The sequence below is a fragment of the Mirounga leonina genome, unplaced genomic scaffold (genome assembly GCF_011800145.1).
Source record: "Mirounga leonina isolate KUSES-001 unplaced genomic scaffold, KU_Mleo_1.0 Mir_82, whole genome shotgun sequence".
NCBI lineage: Eukaryota > Metazoa > Chordata > Mammalia > Carnivora > Phocidae > Mirounga > Mirounga leonina.
In genome coordinates this window covers 45,533,757-45,556,146 of record NW_023270825.1, presented here as the reverse complement: position 1 = coordinate 45,556,146, position 22,390 = coordinate 45,533,757, and the positions used below count along the sequence as shown (strand labels likewise).

The 22,390-nt window shown below is 33.9% G+C and overlaps 2 protein-coding genes across 3 annotated transcripts in view; one reads left to right on the top strand and one right to left on the bottom strand.

Moving 5' to 3' along the window:
- Positions 1-16,069, top strand: part of GPR137C (G protein-coupled receptor 137C) — a 64,685-nt gene extending 48,616 nt beyond the window's left edge. The window contains exons 4-7 of the mRNA XM_034992601.1: positions 12,549-12,698; positions 13,943-14,068; positions 14,250-14,368; positions 15,287-16,069. Coding sequence (XP_034848492.1) covers positions 12,549-12,698; positions 13,943-14,068; positions 14,250-14,368; positions 15,287-15,464 — 573 coding nt within the window. The 3' untranslated portion in view covers positions 15,465-16,069. The remainder of the gene's footprint in view (positions 1-12,548; positions 12,699-13,942; positions 14,069-14,249; positions 14,369-15,286) is intronic.
- Positions 16,070-18,703: 2,634 nt separating this feature from the next.
- ERO1A (endoplasmic reticulum oxidoreductase 1 alpha) overlaps positions 18,704-22,390 on the bottom strand; it is a 55,699-nt gene continuing 52,012 nt past the window's right edge. For both annotated transcript variants that reach the window (XM_034993342.1, XM_034993343.1), the window contains one exon: positions 18,704-21,741. In XM_034993342.1, the coding sequence (XP_034849233.1) occupies positions 21,681-21,741 (61 nt within the window). In that variant the 3' untranslated portion in view covers positions 18,704-21,680. The remainder of the gene's footprint in view (positions 21,742-22,390) is intronic.

Genomic DNA, 22,390 nt, shown 5'->3' with positions numbered 1-22,390 from the left:
TTACTTTGTTTTCTTATTGTTGCTTAGTTTGGCATTTTAATTTCAAAATGGAAATAGCATTTGTGAGATTGTTTCAAAAAAATATACGTAGGATTCTGCTTCTGGTAATGGCTGAGTAGCTTCTATTGGACAAACTTCCACAGATAGCAATGATAAATTCTGGACAAAATATAAAAACACTGAAGGCACTGGAGAGCAACCGCTTAGAAGAAGAAAATGACACTGAGTAAGTTTCCTGTTTTTTACAGCTTCTAGCCTGAGGGAAGTTCTCATCCATGGGGCAGCCAAAACTTGAAGAGTTTTACTTGCTTGATGAATCAGAAGACAAAATTCAAGTAACTACCACAGATGGGAAATGAGTGGGAAATATCAGGAAGAAGACACCCAGATAGAGGAAGCTACAAATTCTGATGACAAATTCTGCCAAATTTTTATCTGATACCTGAACTACATATAAGCAGGACAGAATTAAAGCAGCATAGTTAAGGATATTCCAGCTGCTATCCATTCTTAGGAGATGGTTTGGGATTTGAGTCTAGCCAAGTTAATTTTTGCTTAAAAAAAAAAAAAAGGAAAAGAAAAAAAAAATCAGTAATTTTCAGAAGAATATAACAGAATCCAAACTCTCTAAAACATGTCACTGGCAAGGTCCAGAACACAATCCAAGGTAACTGGATGTATGAAGAAACAGGAAAAATACAACTCATACTCAAAAAGCAAAAAACAATCATTGGAGGCAATTCCCCCTTCCAGATGACTTAAATGTTGGCCATATCAGACAAAGATTTTATAATATGCTCAAGTATGGTTAAGGAAAATATACTTTGATAGATAAATAAATAGGAAGTCTCAGGAGAAATAGAAACTATAAAATGAAATTCTAGAATTAAAAAGTACAATATTTAAAATTAAAAAGTCACCAGTTGGGCTTAACAGCAGATAGGGGATGGAAGAAGAAAAAGTCAATGAACTTAAATCAACAGAGAGTATCCAAATTGAAGAACAGAGGAGGGTGAGGGGAAAGATGATAATAAAATGAACAGAATCTCAGGACCTAAGTATGTATAAGTGGAATCCCCAAAGGAAAAGAGAAAAAATGAGGTTGGAAAAAATATTTGAAGAAATCATGATTGAAATTTTTCAATTTTGATGAAAGACATAAATTTACAGTTTCATGAAGCTCAGCAACCCCAATCAGGATAAATATAAAGAAAGGCTCACCTAAGTTCATTATAGTCAAAGTACTTAAAACCAAAAATAAAAAGCAAATCTTGAAAGCAGAGAAAAATGACACATACATAAGGGAACATTGATTCAAATGATCAGTCACTTCTCATCAGAAATAAAGGAGGCCAGAAGACATGGAAACATCTTTAACATGCTGAAGGAAAAATGTGGTCAACTCTGAAATCTATATCCAATCAAAATATAAAGAATATAAAGCATGATGAAAAATAAAAGCATCTTCCAATAGAACTAAGAGGGTTAGTTACCAGCAGACCTGCATTATAAGAAATGTTAAGGAAATTCTACACACTGAAGGGAAATAAAGTCAGTTTGAATTTCATCTCTTCAGGAAGGAATGAAGAATACAAGAAATAGTAAATATGTGGGTAAATATAATTTCTTAATTTCTAAAAAAGAAATATGACTGTGCAAAGCAAAACATAATGTGAGGCTTACATAAGTACATATATAATTCTCTATATAGTATATATAACAACCATAGCAACTATAGCATAAAGGACAGGGGATAAATGTATCATATGGTTACAAAGTTCTTACATTTTATGTCAAGTGGTATGATATTAACTATTACTTAGACCATGAAAAGTTAAGGATATATATTATAATCTCTAGAGTAGTGGTTCTCAAACTTTTTAGTCTCAAGACCCCATTATTTCCCTGAAAATTATTGAGAACCCCAAAGAGCTCTTGTTTATATAGATTATAGTTACCTATATATACATTATTAGAAATAAAAATTGAGGAATTCTAAAAATATTTATTTATTAACTCATTTAAAATAACAATAAAAAATCCATTGTGTTAACATGTTTTTAGTATATGTGCTGCCGAAGTGAGCACTGTGTTAACATGTTTTTATGAAATATAATTGTATTTTCCAAAACAAAAATAAATTAGAAGATCGACATTGTTTTACCTTTTGCAGATCTCTTTAATTTCTAATTTAATGAAAGACAGCCGGATTTTCATGTTTTCTTCTGCATTTAATCTGCTGTGATATGTCATTTAAGTTGAAGTATATGAAGAAAATCCTCCCACATATATGTAGTTGAAAAATGGAGGAGAATTTTAATAACCTTTTCAAATAATTGTGGATATTCTTCTCTAATACTACACCAAAAATCTGAAGTGGAGGTTTCTTGAAGGTTAGTTGCCATGTGGAATCTAAAACCATATTAGTGAACCTTCTGTACTACCATTGGTCTATCTTGCACTTTGAATGACTGTGTAACATCATGCATTGATCATTGAAAGAGAGTGGTCACAGATCTTCAAAATGATGATACATTTCATTGGACAATATTCAAAATCACATGTGTTAATATCACCTCCAATCTCATTAGAAAACTGTTTAAGTTTTCAGAAGCTGGCACACCAGTCTTGCCGTGGACATAAGTCCTTACAAGCTTTCAAAAATTTTAATTTGAATTTGAAAATTTATATTTCACCATTGGCAATAAGTGTCAGGTATTTTCCTTGAAGTGAAAGGCTCATTTCATTTATTTTCAAAAGAATGTATACCCAATAACCAAGTCTGAATAACCATTGTCTGTCTTCCATAGTTGTTTAAGTCAAAAATGGTGTTCTTTTCGTATCTGGTTAATACTCTGTGTATAACCAAAGAAAAAGTGGCTACTTCAGCTCACAAGTCAAACAACCACATAAGTGCTTTTACTCAAGACAACCACTCTACATGCAGTAGAATTGCTGTAATTGTCTCATCTCATCACACAGACTATTAAATAGACACATACTCTAGGGTTGGTAACTAATAAATATTTTCACTGCTTCATCAAGGATATTCTTAAGTGAAACTGACTTTCTTTTTCAATTGGGAGTGCATAGCAGTAAAGAATACAATACAGTTTGGTGCCACTGCTTTGATTTGTGCTAAGGCCCAGACGTTTTAGTTACCATTGTTTTTGTACCATTAGTGAGCGAAGCAACATAGTTGACCCACAATAAACAATCAGAAGAGTTTTCAACACTTTGGATATTTCAGCCACTTATGTTTCTTCTCAGACATTGACCTAAAAGAATATCTTCCTGGATGATTACCTGGTGCTGACAAAAGACGAATTCAAAAAAATTAGTCTTGCTCTATCAGGTTCATTTATTTGTAAGACAAAAAACAAATCTGTAGACAAGATATTAAATCACTCTTTGTTTTCAGTTACGTCTTTAAATCAGTGAATTTCTGTATTATTGGAAAATGGCAATGCCATAATTTCTTGAATGGACTTCCCATCCAGCAGGCATTCAGCAATGTCAACTCTGTAAGGCTTTACTGGTTTCTCAACTATGTGTCCTTTCTCAACCAATGTATAGTCAATGCTATATATTATAGCAATATAATAATGTAGTCTGTGAAATGTTTGAATGGCTTTTTCGCTCCTAGTTTGGAAAGTTATAAAAACAATTTTTGATATTTAAAGTGCTCACCACACCTGCATTTAAATTTTCAATTCCTTTTGCTTTTAAACTCTGAATGATTGGTCTCAAAATGACGCTGCAGCCTCACTGGGCCATAATACTATTCAAAAAGTTTCTCTCACAGAAGACACAATAAGGTAAATTACCAACATTTGCAAAGCCTATTGAAAGATAGTTTTCATTACATTTTATTTGATAAAACAAAACAGAAATCAGTCTCATCCAGTTCCTTTGAGGTAGATTCCTTTCTTTATTGAGTCAGAGAATTTAATCACTTTCATCTTTCTCAGCATCTTAGAGGTAAACAAGGACATTGTGTGTTGAGAAAGATATTTTTATTGTGGCAAAATATATATAACATTAACCATTTTACTCATTTTTAAGTTTACAATTCAGTGGCATTAAGTATATTCATATTGTTGTACAATCATCACCAGAACATTTCATTACCCCATACGAAACTCTGTATCCATTAAAAAATAATTCCCCATTTTTAACCCAACAATCCATTCTTAAATATGAAAAAAAATATGTTTTCACTTTAGAGTAAAATATGACTAATTTCTAAAATGAGTTTAATATCAAATTTTAAATTTTTTAAAATTCTTAAATATTGTAAAACAAATCTATCAGGAATACCTATTCCTGTTGTATTTCCATGGAGATACAGGATTTCAAAATAACTAAGTATTGGATGATATTAAGGTTTCAGCAGATATAACAGGTATAACCAAAGAAAACTAGTAAGAACCCAGTAAAAGTAAGAGAACAAGCTGAGTTCATCTCTGAAAGTGCACATATTTATACCCTAATTTTATTATAACAGGAATTCTAGAAAACACAAAAATACATATGCACACAAAATGTTGACATCACTTATCATGTAGCCTCTGGAAAACCCTGCTGTGCATTCTCAAGAGAATTAGAGTACAAAACATCTCAGTATTTTTAATCATTTTGATTTTGATCTTTAAGGTCCCTGGACCAGACTTTTTAAGAACTGCTGCCCTAGCGTGGGTGGCTCAGTTGGTTAAGTGACTGCCTTCGGCTCAGGTCATGATCCTGGAGTCCCTGGATCGAGTCCCATATTGGGCTCCCTGCTCATCAGGGAGTCTGCTTCTCCCTCTCACCCTCTCCCCTCTCATGTGCTTTCTCTCTCTCTTAAATAAATAAAATCTTAAAAAAAAAAAAGAATTGCTGCCCTAGAGCAGCATGTAAGGCAAAACAAAACAAACAAACACTAGTTAAGTATAGTTAAAAATCCAATAGATAAATTAAAATGGAATTCTAAAAAATATTCAATTAACCCAAAAGAACACAGGAAATAAGAGATAGAGGAAAAACAAACAACACCACCAACAAAACACAAGAAGGGCAAACAGAAAACAAACAGTAAACTGTAAGATCTAAATCCAAACATATCACCAATTATATTCAACGTTAATGGACTAAACACTCCCATTAAAAAGTAGAGACTGTCAAAATGGCACTTTAAATATAACAAAGATATGTCAAAAATAAATAGATGGAAACTAATATACTATGTATTCACTATAAGAGTAGAAGGCCCTTTAATATCAGATAAAATAGACTTAAAGACAGAGTATTACCAGATATGAAAAGATACCTTTCATCAGGAAGCAAAGAGTATTACCAAATATAAAGAGATACATTTCTTCAGAAAGACATAAAAATTATAAATATGGGCATTAAGGAGGGCACGTGATGTGATGAGCACTGGGTGTTATATGCAACTGATGAATTACTGAACTCTACATCTGAAACTAATGATGTACTATATGTTAGCTAATTGAGTTTAAATTAAAAAAATATAAATGTGCACATGAAGCCAAGGAAATAAAGCAGAAAAAAGATTTACCAAATAGTAAGAAATAAAGGGGGGGAAATTTGTACAATTGTAGTTGGAGATTGTGATGCCCCATCCTCAACAATTGATAAAACAAAGAATCAGTGCAAAAAATCTGAACAACACTATCAACACGCTTAAGCTAATTGACTCTCAATAACTGGAGAGTACACATTTCTTTCAACTGAGCATGGAAATGGTCATCAAAATAAACCATAGTATCGTAGCCAATGAGGTTTATCCGAGGTGCGATTATTGCTAATTGAAAAAGACTGGATTCAAAGAGTGTTCTCTTGACATAATGCAATTAAATATCAATAACAATATGATATATTAAAAAATCCAAATATTTAAAAATTATACAATGTAATTCTAAATAACTCATGGGAAAAGGAAGAAATCACAAGGGAATTAGAAAATATTTCATGTAGGGATGCCTGGGTGGCTCATTAGTTAAGCATCTGCCTTTGGCTCAGGTCCTGATCCCAGGGTCCTGGGATCAAGTCCTACATCACAGGGAACCTGCTTCTCCCTCTGCTTGCAGCTCCCCCTGCTTATGCTCTCTCTCTGACAAATAAGTAAAATCTTTAAAAAAAAAAAAAGAAAGAAAGAAAAGAAAATATTTCATATAGAAGGATAATAAAATATAATATGCCAAAATTTGTAGGACACTGCTGAAATTGTGCTTGAAGAGAAAAATATACCTTTAAATGCTCTATATTAGAATAGAAGAAAGATAAAATTGTGACCTAAGATTTCACCTTAGAAACTACAAGGGGAAACTAGGAAAAAGTTAAAAAAAAAAAAAAGGAGACAAAATAAGTAGAAGGACTGCGATAATAAAGATAAGAATAGAAATCAGTGAAACAGAAAATAAACAATGAAGAAAATAAAACCAAAAGTTAATTCTGTGAATGGATCAACAAATTTCATGTACAGAAAAAAGCAGAGTGAAAATACAAACTGCCAATACCATGAATGAAAGAGAGAATATCACTATAGATCTTACTAGGCATTAAAAGAAAAATGAAGGAATATTATGAACAACTCTTTGTGGGTAAATTTGACAACTTAGAGGAAATGGACAAATTGCTTTAAAAATACAACTTAACAAATTGTTAGAAGACAAAATATAAAATCTGAATAGCCCTTAAATTTCTTAAGGAAATTTAAGTTGTTATCAGAAATTTCCCTCAAAGAAAACTCTAGGGCCAGATGGTTTCACTGGTTAATTTTATCAAATATTTTTAAAAATAATAAACAAGTTCTTTTGAAAATAGAGAAGGAAGGAACATTTTCCAACATATTTAATGAGGACAGCATTACTGTGATACCAAAACTTGACAAAGATATTATAAAACAAATAAAAATTACAAACTAGTGTCCCTTATACTTACAGACACAGAATCTAAGCAACACATAAAAAGAATAATAAATCATGACCAAGAAGAGTTTATCCCAGGAATGCGGCATTGGTTTAACATTTGAAAACCAATCAATTTAATTCACTACATTAAGAGAACAAAGAGAAAAAAAACAAATAATAAATTGAATTGATGTAGAAAAAGTATTTGACAAAATTCAGCACCCTCCATGATTTAAAAAAAAAAAAAAACGAAATAGAGAATACTAGGAATATTCCTCAATCTGATAAAAAGACATCTATAAATACCTACAATCAATATCATACTAAAGTATTGTTTTGTCCCTAGGATTGGGAACAAAGCAAGGATGCCCATTCTCACCATTTCTATTCAATATTCCAATAAAACAAGAAAAAGAAACAAAAGGTATAAAATTGGAAATAAAAAAGTAAAACTGTCCTAATTGCAGACAACAGAATTGCTTATGTAGAACATCTTAAATAACTAAATATTTAAATAGCTAGATAGCTACTAGAACTTTGAATGTAGCAGGTTCTCAGGATACAAGGTCAAAATACAAAATTATATTGTATTTTTATAGATATCAAGAGCAGATAACTAGAAGATGAAATTCAAAAAAATAACCCCATTTATATTAACATCAAAAAACAAAATATTTAGGAACAAATTTTCCAAAAAATAATACCTCTATACTGAAAACTACAAAATATTGCTGAGAGAAAGTAAAGAAGACCTAAATCAATGGAGACCATTGTTCATGGATTGGAAGATGCAATATGGTTAAGATGGCAATTCTCCCCAAAATGATCGACAGATTCAAAGCAATACTAATCATAATTCTACCATGAGGTTCTTAAAAATGGAAATTGGCAATTTTATTCTAAAACATATGTGGAAATGAAAAGGACCTAAAAATATATATATTTTTAAAGATTTTATTTATTTATTCATGAGAGACAGAGAGAGGCAGAGGGAGAAGCAGGCTCCCAAGGAGCAGAGAGCCCAGTGTGGGATTCGATCTCAGGACCCTGGGATCATGACCTGAGCCGAAGGCAGACGCTCAACCATCTGAGCCACCCAGGCGCCCGGACCTAAAAATATTTTTAAAGTAGTGCTTTCTAGGGACGCCTGGGTGGCTCAGTTGGTTGAGCGTCTGCCTTTGGCTTAGGTCATGATCCCAGGGTCCTGGGATGGAGTCCCGCATAGGGCTCCTTGATCGGCAGGGAGTCTGCTTCTCTCTCTGCCTCTGCATGCCGCTCCCCCTGCTTGTGCTCATTCTCTCTGCCTTTCTCTATCTGATAAATAAATAAAATTAAAAAAAATAAAGTAGTGCTTTCTAATAGAAGTTTGTGTGATGATGAAAGTATTTTATATCTCCATTATTCAGTATTGTAACTAGCCATATGTTAACTATTGAGCACTTGAAAGGTAGCTGTTGTGACAGAGGATTTGATAATTTAATTTTTAAATATTTTATTTAAATTCAATTAATTAACATATAGTTTATTATTAGTTTCAGAGGTAGAGTGCAGTGATTCATCGGTTGCATATAATATCCAGTGGTTCTCCCACTCCTTCTCCCTCTGCGCCTTCCTGCCCCTCATGCGCGGTGCGTTCTCTCTCTCTCAAGTAAATAAATAATTTAATTTAATTTAATTTAAATGTAAATACTCATATGTAGCTAATGGCTATTATATTGAACAATGCAGAAAGAAACCCTTAAAAAGCAGGGACTTACACTACATGGCTTTGAAATTTAGTATAAAGCTACAATAATTAAAACATTCTGTGACTAGCATAAAGAGGCAAACAGATCAATGGAACAGAACAGAAAGCCTAGAAATCAATCCACACTTATAAGGTCTTTTGATTTTTGACAAAGGTGCTAAAGCAGTCCAAAGGGAAAATGACGCTGGAAAAAATGGATCATAGACCTAAATATAAATGAAAAAACTCTTAAGCTTCTAGAGGTAAATACAGAAAAATATCTTTACAAGCTGGGAGTAAGTAAAGATCTCTTAGGTCATAGAAAGTAATCAGAAGGAATAAATTGATAAATTAAACTTAATTAAAAGTTCAAATTTCTCATGCAAATAAAAGACTAAGAAAATGCAAAGGCAAACCACAGACGTCAAGAAAATATTTGCAATACATATTTCTGACAAGGGACTCATTTCCAGCATATATAGAGATCTCCTACAACTCAAAAAAAAAAAAAAAAAGATAGCCCAATTTAGAAGTGGTCAAAGATATGAACAGATTTTTCACAAAGAAGATATACAAATGGCCAATAAGCCAAATGTCAGTCTTTGGGGAAATGCAAATTAAAACCAAAATGAGATACAACTACACATCCACCAGCATGGCTAAAATTAGAAAGATTGAAAACCCCTAATATTGGCTAGGATGTGGAGCAACTGGAGCTTTCATACTTTGTTGGAAGTGTAAAAGTGTACATCCATTTTGGAAAAAGATCTGGCAGTTTCTTATACAGCTGAACTTATAGCTACCATATGACCCAGTAATTCCATTTTTAGGTATTTACCACAAAGAAGTGAAAAGCACATGTCCACAAAAAGATTTGTATAAGAATGTTTATAGAAACTGCATCAACAGACAAAACTGTCATATAAACAATCTCATCTAATTAGCGGAATTAGTGTGGTTAACTGTCCTGGTTTCTCTGGGGCTGAGAAGTTTTCTGGGATGTGGGACTTTCAGTGCCCAAACTAGGAACTCTTGAGCAAACCAGAAGGAGTTGGTCATTCTAATCATCCACCTTGGCGATATAAAGACCAAACTACTGAAACATCCAACAACATGGATGAAGCAGAAAACATTATGCTAGGTGATCGACATCTACAAAAGAGTTCAGAACTAAGTTGTGGTAAAAACAGAAGCAGGAGAGTATATGCGTCTGAGGGTTTGGCTGATGGGGAACGGGTGTGAGGAACTTTCTGGAGTGATGGTAATGTTCTCTATTTTGCTAGATATTTGGGTTATATTGGTGTACACATTTGTCAAAACTCAGTGAATGGTAAGTTGAAATTTCTGCATACCTGCATTTAAAAATACCTGTAAACAAATATTGAACTATAGTAAATGACATACATACCAATGTATTAATAATAGGCATCCTGGAGTGAGGTGTAACTCTTCTTTCCTTGTCTGGTATGGAATTTCTGAAAAAGTGCAGGGATGGAGGAAGGGAAAATGAGACCTTGAGGATTGCTCCTGAGTGGAATTGTCTGTTATGACTCTATCCATTTTAGGAAGATTTTCTTTAACTTTTGACAACAGCTTCCATGTTGCTGAATCCTTTTTTGTTTTGTTTTGTTTGTAATTCTGTGTTTGCAGGAAGAATCTTCTTTTGCTTTCTAAATTAGTGGGCTTCTTTCATTGTTATATGTATGTAATTTGTCTGTAATCTTGTTTTATTAATTGCCTCAGTGTTATTGATTCTTTGCTCTTTTCTCACAACCTTTTTTCTTTTTTTAGTTTTTATAGTATTTACAGGTATAAGCAGAGTCTCTCTATATTATGTCTTTTTAGCAGTCATTTTATTTCTCTGTAAAGCTACCTATGATCATTTTAAAGGATGGTAATGTTTACAGCATTCTAACTTCTTGTTACCCAATGTTTCTTTAATAATACAGCACTTTTAAAATTGGATCTGGATTGGTTTTAGATTAGCTTTTTTATTAACAACTTTTTTGGGGATTCACAAAAATAAAAATGCACACTGTTAGAAAATTTTAGCCTTGACTTTAGAAAATTTTGATCTTGCTAGGGTTTTATTTATTTTCACACATAACTGTTTGTTATGGTAGTGAGTAAGCAATATGTTTCAAGGTACCTTTTATCTTTTAGTTCTCCTTCTTCTCATATATCTCTAAAATGTGTTGTTCTTATAAAGAAGTCAGTAATAATAATGGTTCTCAATCCTACCAAACCCAGAGCACCCTTCTGATGAGTTTTTTTTTTTTTTAAAGATTTTATTTATTTGTTTGAGAGAGAGAAAGAGAGAGAGCACATGAGAGGGGGGAGGGTTGGGAGGGTCAGAGGGAGAAGCAGACTCCCTGCCAAGCAGGGAGCCCGATGCGAGACTCGATCCCAGGACTCCGGGATCATGACCTGAGCCGAAGGCAGTCGCTTAACCAACTGAGCCACCCAGGCGCCCTGATGAGTATTTTTAATAAACTCTTTCTATCCTGCAATTAACAGCTTATTATCTGCCTATACACGTACCTTCAAAAATTCAACATAATTGCCCTTGGTATAAAGAGGAAATAAAAGGAAGGTAATTGACCCAATATTTCAATTTGTAAATTGGGGGGCATACTGTACTAGTCAGATGCTTGTTATCTGTACATAGAAACCCAATGGGACAGCTACAAATACGGACTGTTGCACTGTGTTGTGTTGACGCCTTACGTACCACACACAGCACTGCTGTCAGTATCATGATTTTCCAAAATATCTGACCATTCTTGATACAAGTTCTGAATAAAACAAAGGACAAATTTCCCTCAGTTTCCGTGGTATATGTGTGTCTGGAAATGTTGGCATCTATTGAAACTATGCAAACATAAACATTGTTTATATATAAAACAATTAGGTTTTGGCTCCGATCATTACAAACAGATTTTTCATCTTCATGAATGTCTAAGAGAACATTGGAAAGTTATGAAGGTTAGAGAGGAAGTCTCTCATGTGGAGAACTCTCCTGTGAATTGCGGATCATCCAGCATCCCCGACACCTGTGTGCTGAATGCCAGCATTGTGACAACCAGAACACAAATTTCCAAAACACCCCATTGGGTTTTTTTTTTTTTTGCAGTGCGTCTCTTTGGCAAATGTGTCACTTCTCAGAATAATGTTTTTAATGCATAAGGTAAATAGGATTACAAAGGAAACCAGCTATATTGAAATACAGACCCCAGGTTAAGAATCCCTGTAAAAAGTTGATCCTGCACCTTTCTCCAGTACACATACTCCAGTTGAGTGTGAGTACTAAATTGTGAGTGAGTAATAAATTATAAGGTTTTCTATTTGGGGGAACAATGGAAGCCTTGGTATTAAAATATTATGGATTTGAAAGTGCATTTGAGTGCCTACATCATTTTGTTGTCAACATAATGACATCAATAAGGGAGTAACATCAACTCATAGAATGAAGCAAATAACATAGGAGCTGTATTTCTATTCTAATTTTGTATCTCATTAGAAATTAAGTGTATGAAATGGAATAATTCTTCTATTTCCCATTCTTTTCTCATTATGACTAAACTACTTCTCTTATTAATATCAATTTTGCCAACTTATTTATTCATATATTCCTTAAGGGAGTAAGGTAATCTTGACAGGACAAAATCTTCCTCCAGCTGCCAATGGGCAAATTGGCAAATAATTAGTTGTATCAATAGGGTAGTTTAAACACAAGTGGTTCTAAGGATAGGAATTGCAAAGCAGGATGACCAAGAGTTTATTCCAACAGGTGCTCACTCAGTGTTTTCTAAGAGTGCAGTGCAAGAGATGACTATGTTGTATGTGGATGAACAGCTTGTTGTGACAAATGTGCGGAGTGTCATGATGATGAGTTTTATCTCTTCTAGGGTATGTCTCTGTGCCAGACTGTTGTCGTAGGCTCTGTAGTCATTCTTCTCTACTCTTCAAGAGCATGTTATAATTTGGTGGTGATCACCATATCTCAGGATACATTAGAAAGTCCATTTAATTATGGCTGGGATAATCTTTCAGATAAGGTAAGTACCTACCATGTATTGCTAATCTAATAATATAATACTGAAATTAGGCTTAACCAAGAGAATATTTTAAGTGTTTGACTTACAAACACTTATCTCTAGCTACTAACAATAATCATACTTAAAGTTTATGCTTAAAAATCCTCATTTACATGTGTCGCTTAAAATCATTCTTCAGAGAGAACTTCTCCCAAAGGAGTATTTTCATTTCTTTTTGTAGATAATACTAATAGGGCCATAGACCTCTTGATCATAAACCTATATTTTACTAACTTTTTCAAGAATACTGTTTAAATATCTCTAGATAAATTGACTGCCTGTCATTAGCTAGTGAATATGGGTATGTTTTTAACTTGTTAGGATGAAACTTTTTTTTCTCTCAAACCCAAGACCTACATATAACCTAAATATGTGGTTCAGTTTTAGATACTTAAATAAGGGACTTTCCTGAAAATCTAGTATTATCAGTCATGATAATGGGAGAGCACTCATAGGTCCTGAGTGTCCAGGTGTTTGCTCTAGTAATTTCCCGGTACTCTAGCGATCATATTTAACCTCCCAGCTTTCTCCATCCCCTTCCTAAAAGTGCAGTTTGACATAGCTACATGTCATGTCTTTATATTAATATAACTTTGTACCGAATTTAAGGCATTCCAGAATATCATTTTTTCAGAATTTCCGTTACCTTTCTAAAGAAAAGGAATTTTCTTCATTTTTTTTTCCCTTCCCCAAAAAGGGACTTTTCACATGTAGTTCCAGCTGGCAGATGCTCTTCACTCCTTTTGCCATTTCTCTCTTCCGACATCTAGTAGAATAAAAGCAAATTCCATATGAAGTTTAGGCCCCAAAGCATATTTTTAAATAGCAGTGGGGCTGAGCGACCTAACATGTGACATCTCCCTACAGGTGTGACTCATAAGCGCTATTATGGTAGCTGTGGAGTAGCTAGAACCAGGAGTCTCTTTTATACCTCTCTTCAGACTGTGGGGCCTACAAATGAGGTCACTCCAACCCACCCATATATTAAAAAATATTTTCATAAATTGATGCATTGAAAACATCAAAGCATTTTTATGTCCTTTAAAGGACATGAAACCATAAAATGTGGAAAATGAATTTAGAGACTTATGTGCCTCGAGTTGATGTGTTTTAACTTACCCTGACCTGAAGCAAATTAATTGTGGAGGGTGACTGCTTATACAAAAAACAGATTTAAAAACAGCCCTGTCATACTGTGTCTGCAGGCTCATCTAGAAGACCTAAGTGGAGAAGAGTATATAGTATTTGGAATGGTCCTCTTCCTGTGGGAACATGTACCGGCATGGTCAGTGGTCCTCTTTTTCCGGGCGCAGAGATTAAACCAGAATTTGGTATGATATCATAATATTCCCCAATACGTGTTCCCCTTATTTTTTAAAAAAAATAATGGAACATTTATATCGATTTTCTGTTTTTCTGGCAAAGTTTAAAATTAAAAAGCATTCTAGATCTCAGCCTCCTTTCTTAGTTGAAAAGTAAATCTTCATATGCTATCTAACACTTTGTTTACAGGCACCTGCTGGCATGATAAATAGTCACAATTATAGTTCCAGAGCTTACTTTTTCGACAATCCAAGACGATACGATAGTGATGATGACTTGCCAAGACTGGGAAGTTCAAGAGAAGGAAGGTAGATATACTGAATTAGTACTGAATAGATTGAAAAGAACAAACCTAAGCTTTACCCCAAACACGAGAAAGGTAGATTTGGTGCCATATGAGAGTAAACTGGATCTTAGAGTCCCCGTAGTGGGAACCGTACTATAAAGAACTATCATCTGACTCTAAGGCCATATATTACCTTTATTTGAGAAACGCCTTTAGGCCATCTCCTTTCAGGATTCCATGTTGGTTCAAAGCTGGCAGGGGTTGATGAGCAGGGAAGGAATACAATTAGAGTAATTATATGTTTCCTTATCTATAGTGCTATTCAAAACCCAGCAAGAAACTCCAGATGAAACTCTCAGGAAGCTTAGGTGCCATAGGAAATCTTGTGTCCTTCTTATTCTAAAACCATTGCAGCTCTACACCTTCAGCTGTGTAGCAGGGCAAAGTGAAAGCCTAAATGCATACCTCCATATGCACTGAGCTTGATATAGCATTTTCTGTAATTCTCACTTCATCTGGACAAGTTCCTTAACCCTTCTTTACAGCCTGTTCTTCATCTGTAAAACAGTGGTAATAGAATTTATCTAATAGGATTGTTGTGAAGACTAAATAGGGTATGTGCTTGTGTATACATTATCATAAATATACACACACACAAACATGTCTTAGCATAGAGCCTAGTCCTTGATAAGTACTATATTATTATCTGATCATCAAGTTCTAATTCTGATGTATTTATTCTTTTGTAATATGTGATATAAAATCAAGGATATTAGATAAAAGTCATTACATTTTATAGAAAACTATTATTTGGCAAAGAATATATTTCAATAGATGTGATACTAACTGGATTATAAAAGTCACTGAACGCTAAAAATGCCAATGTGACCTATATCCTGATCACAATCCTATGGGGTTTTTTTGCCTTTTGTTGTTGCAGTTTATCGAATTCGCAAGGTTTGGGCTGGTATGGCACCATGACCGGGTGTGGTGGCAACAGTTACACAGTCTCTCCCCACCTGAATGGACCTGTGACAGATAGTGCTCCTTTGCTCTTTACTTGTAGCAACTTAGATATGAGCAATCACCATAGCTTGTATGTAACACCGCAGAACTGACAGCCCTACCACGCTGGGATTCCTCCATTGTTTTTCATGAACGTGTATATTTGATGTGTTTAAATTCCACCTACATAAACATTCCATTATCTGTTGCAACTGAAAACAAAGTCTGGAAATGTTGCTGTGTTGAGCGAGGACAAACTTGTTACTTTCGACTTCTTCATAGCAAAACGAAGTTAAATGGGAAGTTTGGAGTGGGAGAAAAGAGGGATCTTAGATCTTAAGACACTTGATGGCTGCAAACATCCTGACTTTGGAAGAGCAAATGCATATTTGCATATTTGCACTTTTATCTTTGTTCTGAAAGAGTACACTGCAGTCCCCAAAGTCACCCTTCAGTGCTCAAACTGGGATATTATATTGTACACCTAATCAGGAGGCAATTTTCCTATGAAAAATCAAAGCCTGTATATTCAGTGGTGTATTCTATGTAGAATTCTTACCCAATAAAAATTTTACAGTGTGAACAGTGCACAGGATTAAGGCATAACAATGTATCATTCTTTTTTAAAATCTGAAATACATGTAATCATTGAAGATAGTTCTTTTAAGCATGATTGTAAAATACCAACTGAAATTATTCAATCATTTTTTTTAAACGACCATAGTAATCCTTTACAGTGATGACCAGCAGTGTTCTTTAGAAAGTCACAGCCATTTCTTCAAGAAGAAAGTATACCAGTGAAAATTATGTGGCTATTTTGAGTAGAATTGGTCAAGTGATTATTCTGTATGATTAAGATACCTGTAGTAGTTTAAGCATGATTCTTCAAGAAAGCAATAGTGATTTTTGCATAGGGAGATTTTGGTAGAAACTTCTTGGGACTAAACAAGTTTACAGATGCATTTAAGAATTATTCATAAAATGTACAATTCTAAGTTAAAACACGAATACATTTTCAAAAGCATTGGATTTAGCTGAACAAGATATAGCTGATTGTACCCATTGAATCAGAATTGTCCTCAGGTAAATTAAGTCATGATACATTATTGCAGTAAACCCAAGTGCAATACTTTGTAAGACATTTAATTCCTCCTTTAGTTTTCCCAGTTTTATATCTTGTAAATGGGCAAAGCCAGATTAAATTTAATTCAAATTAATTCCAGCACTAAATAAGCAAACTGACGTAAGGTACTAACTAGGTAAGTATAAAACCACCACTTAACAATTTTGAAATACTTCTAGAATTATATTAAAACTGTCTTAAATGTCCTATCCCAAATCTAATATATATATATGGCTAAGGTAATAAAGGATTTTAAAATGCACTTTCTACCAGTATCTATATGGAAAGAAGTAGATGCTGAATACCTCAAGATGCCAAGGAACCAGGCAACACTGGGAAGTCGTCACAACATGCTTAAAGACGACTAGCTACATAAAATTGTCTGCTGATCTATTTCTTCAGAACTGAACTCATACAATTGTCCTTCTCTGTCTTCTACTTTGATTAGACAAAGTTTTTATTTCTACTCTTAAAATACCTTCCAATGAAAAAAATACCATTCAATGTTTTAATAATTGCTTATTTAATAATAACTTCACAAAAGTGTAACAGAAACAAATTAAATTTTTAATACTTTTGATCTTCTGAGAGGCTGGTACACAGCTAAAGAAATTCCTTCTTTTTATCATACAAAATGACTTTGAACTCAATCAGAAGCATACACCTATAAATGTTACTTTGGATTTGTTTATAAGTTCTCTCATTGTAACCAAATTATTTAAAAATGTATAGTATAGAAGTTAACCTTGGTATTTACATGACAACGTAACATGCACTTAACTGAGTATGTTTTGGGGACTTCAGTTATTAGATTTCTTTTCAGAATGCCAACTATTTATTTTCCTAATAATGTTGGGTATCTACCTAGAACTATCTGAAAAGATGTGTTATCTCTGTGAATCCTTGGGGTTCAAAGTAAATAAGGTAAATTTTTTCTAAGGCCTCCCTAGGTAGTGTTCCTATTTGACCAGATAAGCAAAGATTATTTTAAAAAACTCCAGGTAAAATATCTTGGTTGTTTCAGCTGCATTAGTTGATTCTTCCAAATTTCAGATTTGTGTATTTCTTCTTATCCCTGACTAGGGTACCTGAATTCTTGCATTTGTCTCCTTATACACATCTCCCACAATACATCACCAAAGACAAAGAAAGATAAGCTTCTGGCCCAATATTTGCTTAAAAATTCCAAAGCACTAGGAGCACTTTAAGTTTGGTCTCGAAAGAAGGAGTTTTTGATGAAATCAAAGGGCTACCGATTCCCTGCTCATCCTGCACTGAAGCACATGACAAAAGACCTTCTTTTTCGGTTAATTAGAATGGTGAATTTCACTGCTTAAGTGTATAATTCTACAGTGATTAGCAGTACTTGTTTTTATCATTTCATTTGGGTGGTCATTAATTTTGAAACTCTTACCACTCATTATAGCTGGTTGTAGTTTTATGAAAGATGTAATTTATAGCTAAAGTGGCTTTTTTATGCATAGCTGCCTTTTTTATTGTTTAACAGTGTTTCTCAGCTATTCAATCAGTTTCAAACTGGTTGTAAAAGTATAGCTGTGGCCAATGAATGTATTTATTTGTTGTTTCACTAAATGGTAACAAAACACTACTGTTAAAAATAAAAGTGTGCTTTTATTTGGTCGTTTGGTTTGCTTAAATGTCCCCATTGACAACACTGAGTTTCTAGCATACAAGGATAAGAACCCTAGTGCTACCAAAGAGAAAAATATCAGGAATTACAAATGACAGTTTGTTAGTGAGCTTGTATTTACATCTGAACATCATGCCCCTTAATATTATACACTGGTTTGATGTGAACTGGCATATACTTTAGTTTAAAACACCAGTATGATTTTGATAGTACATTTATTCAAACATTAAGCTAAGAAAAATCTTTGTATGAAATATAACACCTCTCTCTTTTTTGAATTTTAAACAGGAATAAATTTAGCTAGCCCATAATCTTGGGCAGTTATTCTTTGATTATTCAAGAAATTCTTCAGTGATATTGCTTTTCCCCTGAAAGAATAGTTCTTACCATTTTTTCCATAAGGGACTCCCTTCATAACTTGCCAAAACCACACTAAATTTTTAATGCAACTTCAGGAGCTTTACTGACCTCCCCCCCAAAGTCCACAAATCCTTGGGAATCTATTGACTCTTGTCGTAAAGAATATTTGGAGTGAAGGTATGACCTCTAGTACAATAAAACTGTCATTTGAAAAGCAATTTATTCAACCAACATTTATTAAGTGTTCAAATGCCAAAAATTATGCTATGGAGATGCAACAGTGGATAAAGTTCCTTTTCCTGCCCTTAAGGAGCTCACATTCTAGTAAAGGAGGCTTAAAAGAAAATACAGTACAGTAAGCGGCACAATAGAGGTAGGTTGTAGTAACAGTGGTGACATTAAAGAGATTAGAGGATACTCCTTGGGTGGAGCAAGGGAGATTTCACAGAGGCGGGCTTTATGCTGGCCTGCAAGGAGAAATGGGAATTTTCCAGGTAGGGAAGGATGGCTAGGAGCACATGCACCAAGATGTGGTGACCTGACCCTTGGCACATTTGAAGAATTAAGTGTTTTACCAAAGCATAGGGGCTGGGGGCGGGACTGGGAGGACCTTGTTCAAGTGCTTCTAGAAAGACCACTGTGGCAGCATTGTGGGGTGCACGAGAGGAGACAGGCAGGTGAGTGTAGTACTCTAGATAAGAGCAAAGAAAAGGGAAAGACAGTAATGCATGAGAGATATGGAGATCAACTCCACAGCGCTTACACACTGACCGGATAGGGGAAGACGCAGAGGAGTGAGCCTACAGAATTTAGATGATGATGGTTCTGAAATTAACCAGAGTAAGGAACACAGGCATAAGAATAGAGCTGGGGGGAGAATGGTTCTTTTAAGACACACAGGTATCTGTGGGACAACAGTAAAGACATGTGGTAAACAGATGGATTGAGAAGTCTGGACTAATGGTAAGGACTTAGACATCATTGAATCGGAATTACCCAAGAGTGAGAAGTGGTGGTGATTTAGAGCAAGAATAAAATGTGAGGAATAACATTTAAGGCATAAATGAGAAAAGGCTAAAAAAGGACACATCCAGGAGCCCAGGAGTGAAATATAAGGAACCCGGGGCGGGGGGGGGTGGGGGGGAGAGATTTTTAAAGAAGGGGCTGCCAAACAGTATCAAATGCAGAAAAAAAGGAAATAAGAAATGGCTTGTGAACTGAACTATGAATTTAGAATTGGAATTTTTGACTTCAAAAGAAGAAATGGTTAGGAACTACAGAGCCAAAAGGAAGATTTTTGGTTAAGGAGCAAGTGGGAGGTGACAAAGTGATGATAGGAATATTCTTTCAAAAAGACTGACTTAAAAAAAGGGTGAGGGCATGACGTGAGAGTTAGAGAAGCACATAGACAAAATTGCCATTTAAACCCTTCCACCACATGTTCAGAGCACGACAAATGTCCTTTAAACTTTGCACAGGGTGCTCACGTCAGAGTCTGAGTCTCCAAGAATATTGACTTAATTAATAGGTAAATGTCTTTCTTTTCCTGCCGCATTCAAATGAGGGGGGAAGAGAGAAAATATGACACATATTGTTAAACGTAGCTCTGTGGTTTTTCATTTAAGATGTACCAAATACATATTCATACATTCATTCAACAAATATTTATTGGCTACCCACCATGTGCTTACTGTGTACTCAGCAGTACACCAGGCATTAGGGACACAGAAAAGTATACAGCAGTATAAAATGATATTTCTAAACCATTATATAAATAAACCCTGCTTTATTAATAATGTAACATCTCAACATGGTACAACTTGCTAGTATAAAGAGGGCACATCATTTTGAGGTATAGTTTCTTTTACAGTTTTTCTTTCACAATTACCATGTGATCAAAATTCTTAAACGCCTTCAAATATTTTTATCATTAAAGAACTGCCACTAATGAAAACCTCCCAAAATTAGTTTATTTTTAGGGAGAAGAAGGAAATGAACCTCATGTACAAAAACCAAAAATTATATGCCCTATGACTATACAAATCAAGCATCAAAAGGACAACAAACTCAAAAAGAACTTTACACCAGAACTCAAAATGATTCCTTATTCTAAGGCTTACAGTATTATAGTTCCACACCCTTTTTTCCCTGAAAAAATCATTTAAAAAAATTACCCAGTATTACACACCAAAGTATTTAGGGTTCAAAGGGCATGATGCCTGGAACTGACTTTCGAATGATTTAGGAAAAATAGTATGCATGTGTATAGAGAGAAAAAGCATGAAAGATAAAGCAAGTATGAACAATTAGTGAATCTGGGTAAAGAGTTCTTTTGTACTATCCTGGAAACTTTTCTATAAATTTGAAATTATATAAAAATAAAAAGTTTCTCCCAAATTTCTCCCAAATCCAACATTAGGTAAAGTATTATGAGAATAAATATATAAATCTATTCAACTTCTCACAATGTTTCGAAATCTCCTGTCTTTGAGTTGTCATTGTATTTTCTACACACTAAAACAAGCCAATCTAAACAGCAATATAATTCTCAAAGTGACTTATTTCATAGCAATGTACTTTTGGGTTGCCAGATAAAACACAGGACTCCCAGTTAAATTTGAATTTTAAACAAGAAATTTTACGTATAAGTATGTCCCAAATATTGCATGCAACACACTTATATTAAAAAATTATTGTTTATCTGAAATTCAAATTTCACTGGGCATTCTGTATTTTTGTTTACTATATCTGGTAACTGTAAATGTATTGAAAACTTTTAGGTTGTTAATTATGGATTATTCATGAGCCTCCCTTAGCATTTTCCTATTAAATGCTCAACACACTGACCATAGCTTTATTTATATTACATCTTCTCACACAAATTTCTTGAGAGACTTACATTTACTTAGTTTTAACACATATGAATTTGATAGTCCTGATTTTATTCAATATTAAACTTTAAAATTTGTACCACATCATCAAAGCGTTACTTTTACTCACAATATTATACATAAACTTAACACAATTAAAAAAAAATTGTTTACTTAAAACAATATAATTCTCCTTTTACAAAAGCAGCTTTATATAAAATGTTTGGCTTAAGAATGTCATTGCTCTTATGCCTTTGAATGAAATTCCACTCTTTGGCCTTCATAGTTCAGAAACAGGCACAATTCAACTTGTTTTCTGTTTTCTTTAATGAATATTTTGTAACAAATTCCTGAAGTTTTCTAATTCTTTCACACTTGTGGAAATTCTGTAACGAAAAAAAAATTTCACTCAGAAGATATTTTAGATACTTCTTCTCTGTTATTCAACACTGCATTTTTAGAGCACAGAAAAATTTTCTAGTAATTTATTTCAATACATTTAAAGATGTATAAACCATTTAGTCAATTTTGATGTACTTGAGTTCTTAATTCGACATGGTAAAACCAAGATAATACTGCCCTGAAATTATTTATTTTTAAGTATTCAAAACTTAGTACTAAAGTTTTAAAATACACAATTAGAAACTACATAAATATTAAAATACTTAGGTAATTTTTCTTTTCTTTTCTTTTTTTTTTTTAAGTAGGCTCCACACCCAGTGTGGAGCCCAACACAGGGCTTGAACTCATGAACCTAGGATCAGGATCTGAGCTAAAATCAAGAATCGGACACTTAACCGACTGAGCCACCCAGGTGCCCCAAAATACTTAGGTATTTAAAGTATTCATAAGTATATTCACATGCTTAGTATTCAAAGTACATAAATATAAATTACATAAGCATTAAAATATGTATTTTAAATATGCATAAGTTGGAGTGCCTGGGTGGCTTGGTCAGATAAGCATCTGACTCAGTTTCAACTCAGGTCATGATGTCAGGGACATGAAACCAAGCCCTGTGTAGGGCTCCCACTC